Source organism: Natrix helvetica (assembly GCF_964273705.1).
Source record: "Natrix helvetica genome assembly, chromosome: 1".
Classification (NCBI taxonomy): Eukaryota; Metazoa; Chordata; class Lepidosauria; order Squamata; family Natricidae; genus Natrix; species Natrix helvetica.
The window spans coordinates 161,298,313-161,307,807 of NC_138548.1; the positions used below are offsets into that span (position 1 = coordinate 161,298,313).

A 9,495-nucleotide genomic window follows, 5' to 3' on the forward strand; every position below is an offset into this window, starting at 1 on the left:
CCCTTCCAAATCTACTATTGTATTATTGTATTAAGGAAACATTTCCTGACAGGGAGAATATCAGTGGAACGACTTGCCTCCAGACGTTGTGGGCACTCCATCACTGGAGGTTTTTAAGAAGTGATTGGACAACCATTTGCCTGAAATGGTATAGGGTTTCCTCTTTGACAGGGGGGTGGACTAGAAGGCCTCCAAGGTACCTTTCAATTCTGTTATTCTGTTATGTTGTGATGGTCATAAATACAAGGACTGGTGACAAAGTTATTTTTTAGTGCCATTGTAAATTTAAAAGGTTATACCTGTAAAAAACAACAACAGATGACTCTCAAGAATTGCAAATGGAACAAAATAAGACCCCCCCCCCACCTTCCTCCTTTCCTCTCCTGCCCATTAAGTCTTCCTGCAGGGCACAGAATCGTCTGAAAAATATGAATCGGCACAGGGGAAGCAGGTTTGAGGAGAATTTTGCCAGAATTTTTTAAAAATGTATATCTGAAACTCTATAGTATGTCCTAACCACACTTGGGGGGAAAATTCTCTGAGAATTGGAGATAATTTCTTCTGGGTTTTCTTTTAATTCCCCCCTCCCCCAGATTTTAATGAAAGATGGCTAGTGGTTTTAATCTCTCACAGTGCTCATGACATAATGTTAATCTGTGGGAAAGTGGAATAGCCAGTTTGATTTAATGCCTAAGGCCGTGATGGCGAACTTATGGCACGCGTGCCAGAAGTGGCACACCGAGCCATCTCTGGGCACACATGCCATTGCCTGTTGCTCTTCTGGGTTCTGCTTCACCATCTAGCTGGTCTTCACACACCCGGAAGTGCCAGAAACTGGAAAAGCAGCTGCCCCAGGAAGATTATCTTTTGGTTTCTGGTGCGCATATGCGAGCCAGCCAGCTGGTTTTCACACGCGCATGAGCAACAGAAACAAGAAGACCAGGTGGCCGGTGTGCATGCACATGCCAGAAACCAGAAGATCATTTTCCTGGCGTGCGCATGCGCAGCAGGCAGCTGCTCTTCTGGTTTCCGGCATACACATGTGCACTCCGATTTCAGCACTCGGTGCCAAAAAGGTTTGCCAACACTGGGCTAAGGTATCAAGCTAGCAACCAGAAGACTGGGAATTCTAGTCTAATCTAGTCTAGGCTGTGAGAGCTAGAAAACAAGAATGAGATGGGGCTGTGGATCAGGGCTCTTCCTGGAAGTGTACTCACAAACAATAGCAGTGAGCACTCTGAAAAGTAGAATGGTGCTTGAAGCAAGCAGCTATCTCTCCGATTTTACGTTCAAAATCCTTCATCTTCACCATCTCCGCTTACGTTCAAAACCCACCATCTGCAGCTTCAGACACGGAGAATAGAAGAATAAAACTCTTGGTCAGTGCAAAATGAACCTATTTCCGTAAAGGTATAAAAATAAAAACGCAAATTGCAGATTCCTTTATAAACGGTAGAAATCGCATTACCCCCACAAAAGATCAAGAGCGCTGTTTTTCATGAGCACAGTTCATGGAAGACTGGTCTTGTTCCTCAAAGTGAATTGCATTTTAAGAAATCTGTATTATTGATCAACACTGTGAATTCAATCCTTTTTAAAAAAAAATGCTTTGGGTTCTTCCTGTACCTAATCAAACTTGCCATGAAATAGAAGTGCTTCTGCTGTGAATAGGCAGATGGAAAGGATGCGCTTCCAATGGGAAAGTCTCACAAGCACTAGATGCAGAATTTTGCAGCCAGTGGCAGAAGCATCTGTTTTCCTTCACTGCAATGGAAATGGAAAGAAAGAGAGAGGGAGGGAGGAGAAAGGAAGGAAGGAAAGAGAGAGAGAGAAAAAAGGAGAAAGAAGAAAAGGAAAGGATGGAAGGAAGGAGAAAGAAAGAGAGAGAGAAAGAAAGAAAGAATGAATGAATGAAAGAAAAAGAGGAAAGGAAAGGAAGGAAGGAAGGGTCATTCACTCATCCTCTTTTACCTTTCACTTTATTGAAAATATTAAAGCGTCCTCAAATAAATATAAAAAGTCTGGCATTAGTCGAAACAAAGAATTTATTTCATCTGACTCCCAGGAAGCTTAAGGGTTAATTATTTAGGAGTGAAGGTTCTCAGGTTTCCTAATGATATTGCAATTTTTTTGTGTGTGCATAGCCTGAAGAAAAGAAATATAACAATATATAGCACTGACATCATCTCATTTATTTCTAGAAAGTGCAACTTCAGGGAAAGGAAACATGCCTACTTTGTCAAAAGAGAGTTTATCCAATGGAGTGCCTAGCTGCCGACAAGCAGATTTTCCATAAATCATGTTTTCAGTGCCACCATTGTGGTAGTAAATTAAGGTAAGGTGAAGTGAGCAATTAAAACTTTAACATCCGTATATTGTCAAAGCTTGATTTGATGTTCAGTTGAGTGTATGAATGAATGAATGAATGAATGATGCTTGAAATGTTGAAAATAAATCAACATATTTAGTGATGCCACTGAACTCTTATCATCAGAATGACAGTGTTGGATCACTTAACTTCTGCTTTGTCTGGGCATCTTTCTATCTGAAGAGGGAAAGGATTGTTCATATTTCAAAGTAAATGAAACCTAATATATAAATCGTAACAACAAGAATCTAAGTGGAAAGAATTATTGAAGCGATTTCTCCCTTGGAAATGATTTAATACTACCATGGCATAGGGCCCAGTTACCTGCGGGATCGCGTCCTCCCACATACATCCCAGCGGCCAATTCGCTCTCACAGGGAGGGGCTTCTCCTGGTGCCATCTGCTAGGCAATGCCAGCGGGCGACGCCAAGGAGTAGGGCCTTCTCTGTGATGGGCCCAACCCTCTGGAATGACCTCCCCCCCGACATTAGAACCATCACCAACTTCCGCTCCTTCCGGCAGAAACTAAAGACTCACCTGTTCCGACTGGCTGGCCTGGCATAATTTCAACGCCTATCTCCTGGCATTTATATTTTTACTGGTTTTTAAGGGGATTATTCTGTAGACTTAATTTTATTGGGTATTGGGATTTTAATGTCTGTTTATTTTAATTATTTATTAGCAATACAGTGCTGCACATCTTTTATCCTCCTCTTATCCATCTATTTATATTTGTATATATATATTGTCCATTTAGTAATCTTAATCGTTGTAATTTTGTTCTTTGACATGGACTGTACACCGCCCCGAGTCCCTTTCGGGAGAGGGGGTGGTCTATAAGCGCTAATAAATTCAAATTCAATTCAATTTACAGAATCAGAAGAAGCAGGTGCCAAATATGCCCTGCTTTTTAAGAATTTTAAAAATACTGAGATTAAACACTGAAAGAAGTTCTACACAAGCCGTACGGAAAACATTGCATTAGAAAAAAAGAAGAGAGAAATGAACTTAGAACAACTTTATTGTCACTTTGAATGTACACTAATTGCCATACATTAAAATGAAATTTCATTGCATACAGCTTTCAAAGGGTCACCCCCTCCAATATACACTACATAAACATGCCAAAAATATAAATAAATAAATATTGTATGCATATATTAATATATCAGTTGAGGAAAGGGGTAGACATTTTTTTGTAGTGTTCTCTGATCAACACCCCCTTCAATTACTCCCTGCTAATGTAACCTATATACGTAATATCAGTATCCACAATCAAGGGAGTATATACTGCTCTTTATATGGGTTCATTTCATAATTCCTGATAGGCAGTGTGTATACAGTTGTAAATATACAATGGGTATTTGGAAGAGAATAATATTTGAACAATGCTAATGAAGAGTAGGGCTTCTAGGGGCTGTGGTTAATCTGATGAATGCCCCAATTTTTTTTTCTAAGCGTATGAAAAGGATTTGTGATATTATAACATTAGTGAAAGTGTCTAGCTGGAAAGGTGCAATTCTGAATACATTGGGAGTGGATCTACCCCTCACGCCTAGCCACAATATGGTTTAGTTTTATCTTAGTCTGATGTGTAGATTCAACAACTGCAGTTGGTAAGCTATGGGTACATTAGGTAAGACATAGGTTATTACAACTGAAATAAATCTCATCCAACTCACATACCATTTCAAACCTGGACATTTTAGAATAGGGGTGTCAAACCTGAATCGTCACATTGTTGTCACTTGGTATGTTGTTGTCATGAGCTGGCCACGCCCACCCGTTTGCTAAAATGGGTGGGCGTGGCCAGCTCATGCCCTATCCAGACCGTGGGCCATGAGTTTGACACCCCTATTTTAGAACATTGTTAACTGGGAAAAAAATGCCTTTTTTTTTCATAGTAAACCATTGTAAGCAAAAACAAATGAACCACATTATCCTCATAAAAGTTTTAAAATATGTTTTACTTTATATTAAAGCGCTTTTAAAATTCAGACAACCTTGTATCACAATGATCTTAGTAACATTTTTTTTAAAATGGCTAAAATGTTTTTTTACTGTAATTAACATCCAGTAATTTTTTTAAAAAACAGGAAACTGTTTTTAAAAGAGTTTAATTTTCACTCAAGCTTTTATAACAGTATATATAATACATTTGATATACAAACTGCAATGTCATGAAAATGACAAAACATCACAAAGTAAACTTTGACTGGTACTTGGGTTGCAAAGTTGCAGCCGAGCATCTGCAAGTCATATACTTTCTATTATTATTACAGTTGGTTGCATAGTCAGCCAGATATTTAGACAGACTTAAATCTTTTATCCACTTATCAAGTCCTGCCCGAGAATCTGGAATAGACAGACATTGTTTGATATTGTTAAACGTATCATTGCAAGATGCTGTTCCAAGTAAAGATGCCTTTTGCAATCATTATTATTATTTATATTATTTTATCATACATACATGTATATAAAATAAAACAAAATAGGTGGTGAACATACCCCAAAATCTTGCTTTCTATTTTCTCCACAGCAACCCGCAATGCATTTTGTTGTTCTCCCATTTTGTTTACCTAGTGATGCCATATAAGAGAATAAGATCAAGTCCAATTAAAGTATCAATTTTAAAAAGACTACAAAAATGCCATCGATAGTGAATGTATGCTGAAACTGATGCATCCCAGTTGGATCCTATACTCCGTAATCTATTGTAAATGTCAAAGTCACACAATTTTGCAAGACGATAGAATAATAATAAGCTTCTAAAAAAGTCAGATTTTCTGTGGCTTTGATAAGTGACCTAAGAGATTAAGGGAAACCCCAGGAACAATGAAGTGGCATAGCTACCCCACAAACATTGAGAGGTTCAAAGATGACATTCTAAAATAAAAATATGGGAACATTTCATATCCCTCAGATTACTTTGCTGGATGCAAAACCTTCAGAGAAAAATGTAGCAGAAATAGTAAATGAAAAAGCAATTTTTTTGTAGAGATGCAGAATATCAATTTTATCCCCTGTTGTTTTTAAACGAAACATGTTTCAGTAAGGATAACTGAGGACATTTAACAGACATTTAAGACAAATATGTACAAAGAAAATACAAAAACCTTTTCTTTTCACACATCAAATGGAGATATGAGCTTCTTTTTATGCTCTCTGAAATTGCAATTGTTTTGCAAATGTTTTATTATCGAAACAGGTAACATCATCAGTGCTTGAAGGGAATGGAGTTTGTTTTTATTTTTATATACTAGTGGCCTGCTCTATCAGTATTGGTTGGAGTGTTCTTGGTACTTCCTTCATTAGGCTGTACTTTACGGTTCCCTTGTTTGTCTGCTTTGGTAGGGTTAGTTTATTTCTCTTTGAATGGTACGTACCGTATTTATTCCAGTATAACGCGCACACGTGTATAATGCGCACCCCCTAATTTTCAATTAAAAATCGGTATAAAATTTTGTTTTATACAAAAAACGTTGTTGAACACGTGCGGCCATGATAAAAATCATTTATTGACAACGTAAACTGGTATAAACACAATACCGAAATAAAATACCTCGCAGCGAGGGGAAGAAATGAAGAGGGGACGTTTCTTTTTCTTTGCCTTTCGCTGGGACTGCCAGCGAGGGGAAGAAATGGGAAGAAATGAAGAGGGGACGTTTCTTTTTCTTTGCCTTTCGCTGGGACTGCCAGCGAGGGGAAGAAATGGGAAGAAATGAAGAGGGGACGTTTCTTTTTCTTTGCCTTTCGCTGGGACTGCCAGCGAGGGGAAGAAATGGGAAGAAATGAAGAGGGGACGTTTCTTTTTCTTTGCCTTTCGCTGGGACTGCCAGCGAGGGGAAGAAATGGGAAGAAATGAAGAGGGGACGTTTCTTTTTCTTTGCCTTTCGCTGGGACTGCCAGCGAGGGGAAGAAATGCAAAGCAAAAGGCAAAGAAAAAGAAACTTCCCCTCTTCATTTCTTCCCATTTCTTCCCCTCGCTGGCAGTCCCAGCGAAAGGCAAAGAAAAAGAAACGTCCCCTCTTCATTTCTTCCCCTCGCTGGGAGGGGAAGAAATGAAGGGGGAAGAAATGAAGAGGGGATGTTTCTTTTCCTTTGGCTTTCGCTGCGGCTGCGAGCGAGGCGAAGAAATGAAGCGGCAACGAGGGGACATTTTTTTTTCCACCACCCCAGCCCAGCCCTCGTTTATAACGCGCACCCACACTTTGATTCCTTTTTTTGGTACAAAATTTTGCGTGTTATACTCGAATAAATACGGTAAATGTTGCTTGTCTCTGTGTGCCTATTGATGGCTGATTTGTCTGAGTGCCAAACCTGCAGGAATTCTCTGGTGTTTTTGGGCTTGACTTGGTCTAGAATGTTTGGTTTCTTAATTGACACAATGGTTGATTCTGTCCATGTGTTGTGAAATTAAGGAGTTTTTATTGTGCCTTCTGACTGCAGATTATAACAGGTGATTGTCTCAAAAGCAGGGACGTGCGGTCAGGGGAGGCAGGGGAGGCAGAGCCTCACCGCTCTCATTATGAAAAGAAAAAAAGGGAAAAGGCACACGTGGTCCCATTCCCGCCTTCCTGAGTCAACATGAAGGGGACTGCGGAGCACGCTCTGCGGTCCTGCAGCTCTCACTCCGTGGTCCCCTTCATGTTGACTCAGGAAGGCGGGGAATGGGACCACGTGTGAAGGAGGCTGAGGCTGCCTCAGCCTCCTGCACAGGTGGTCCCATTCCCCGCCTTCCTGATGACGTCACCAGCCTCACCAGCCATAAACCTCACCGCACGTCACTGCTCAAAAGATGAGCAGAGATTAACACTAGGATTAACACTAGACCAACAATCAAGAAGTAGACAATACCCACTCAAGGAGCTACAAACACAGGGAAATAAGCTAACAGTAAACAGCCTAATCAAGGAACTCCCACTAAGACTGACAGGGCAAGCCCTTAGTATTAAAAATAAGAACAAACTCCGCAATGGTTTGTTCACAACCCACTGTTGTTACCTAGTTGGGAAATGAAACATCTGCAAAAAAACCACCACAGTTCATCCCCGAAATACAAATATTCTCTTCTATTGGAACTTCTTTTTAATTCCAGCAATGAATGGAAAATGTTGAAAATGTAGCAATTCTTATAGAATCCGGGGGCTACACAAAACTGATCCTCAAACACTGTCAAATGTATAACTAACTTTCAAAATATTTGCTTTAAAATACACTAAGAAAAGGACTTCTTTGATCTATTCTGTGCTACTTATTTCACAAAGAGTGAAATTAAGCATTTAAAACCCAATCTTAAAAATGAACAATTTGGAGTTAGATTAAATCATCTTCTGAGCAATCCCATAAATATTCATTATGGCCTAAATCCAATGTATGACTAAATATTGATCCAATGTAATAATATTTAATTTATTGGCATAATATGAAGAGAGGGAGGGAGGGAGGGAGGGAGAGGGAGGGAGGGAGGGAGAGGGGGAGGGAGGGAGGGAGAGAGATAGAGTGAATGAATTATATTTATGGGTACTAAAATTACAATTAATTACAGCTAAAATTTCCTTGGACTGTTTATGATTGAAAAATACTATAAAACGTTTTTTCTTTGATTTGACAGCTTAGGAAATTATGCTTCTCTCCATGGTAAAATATATTGCAAACCACATTTTAAGCAACTTTTCAAATCCAAAGGAAATTACGATGAAGGCTTCGGACACAAGCAACATAAAGAATTATGGATTTCCAAAAATCAGAAAGGCTCTAATAGTTGTGCTAAAGAAGTTCATAAGTCCACATCAAAAGTGAATAAAGCAACTGTTCATATGTTGAATCCTGGCAATCCACAAGTCCATTGTGAAACTACGAATGATAATTTAGAACAGAATACAGAGAAGGGCAAATTAAACATTATGTGGCCACCTTCTACAGAAACTCCCAAAAATTCACTCTCAATGGATGTGGTTAAAGTAAATAAACCAAAATGGCCCCCTGAAATTTCTGAACATGAGACTGACAGAATTAATATGAATTTTTCTGAGGGTGATACAAGCCAACCACCGCTCACAAGTGGTAATAGCCATCTTTGGGAGACAAACAGACAAAAGAAAAATGAAAATGTTGACTTACATTCAGACAACCATCCCTCTCCCATTCCTGTTCCTAGGGAAGAGGAACCTACTAATATTACAGCAAAGGCATGCAATGATGAGAATGGAATTGTACAAAGGAGAGCAGATGTGGCTGATGATTCAGAAAAGGAAAAAGCAAGTGAAAGGAATGCAAAGGAATACGATAAGGTGGTCGTGCAAATTGCTAAGAAGGGGAAAGATGGAGAATATAACGAAACTAAGGTCGCCGAAGTTATACCAGTTACCAACACTGATGACGATCATGACGCTGAATGGCAGAGTAACCAAAACAATAACAACAACAATAACAATGACAATAATGGCTTTCAAACTACTTTTCCGCATCACAAACTCTGTAGTCAGGGAACATCGTTGGAGGACAGTCCATTTACAGAAGTGGGTCAGGGAAACAGTCCTCCTGCCTCCAAATCTACATTTGAAAGACTCGAAAGGTGTGATGTAAATTCAGAGGTGCTCTGCCTGCCTGACTCTGAAGTTAGCTATTCCACAGAGGTTTTCAATCTCACAGATGTTGACAAAAGCATCAAAGGAGATAATTTCATTACCTCAGATAGTCTTATTCGGCAGAAAAATAAAGATGCCCATTGTGAAAAACAATGCATTAGCAGCAAAGTCACTTTAAAGGAAGTGAATGTTGCAGGATTTCCTTTTGAAGGCAAATTACCAGGCGGTAAGGAATCAATGAAATATGTCAAAACATTAGGTGCTATTTCATGTGATCTAGCAACAGCAGAGTTTTTACCAGGAAATGACAGGATTGGTCTATTGGGCTCTTCAGCACCAACCGAAAACGTTGATGGTCCATGTTCTGAAGACTTCATGGATTACCATATTACAGTTTGTCGGGATGAAGGAAAGGAAACCTTGCAGAAAGACAAAAGCAGATATTTAGATTTCCTGAGCTGAAACGACGGAGTTGCTTTGTCATCTCAAAAAGAACAAATCAGGATAGGCCACCCAAGTAAATGCGAGCCGATTAGG

The 9,495-nt window shown here is 39.5% G+C and overlaps 1 protein-coding gene across 1 annotated transcript in view; it reads left to right on the forward strand.

Annotated features, from left to right (window-relative positions):
* The window catches only part of XIRP2 (xin actin binding repeat containing 2), a 71,143-nt gene extending 63,022 nt beyond the window's left edge, over nt 1-8,121 (forward strand). The window contains exons 6-7 of the mRNA XM_081936306.1: nt 2,202-2,335; nt 7,983-8,121. Coding sequence (XP_081792432.1) covers nt 2,202-2,296 — 95 coding nt within the window. The 3' untranslated portion in view covers nt 2,297-2,335; nt 7,983-8,121. The remainder of the gene's footprint in view (nt 1-2,201; nt 2,336-7,982) is intronic.
* The last annotated feature ends 1,374 nt before the right edge of the window (nt 8,122-9,495 follow it).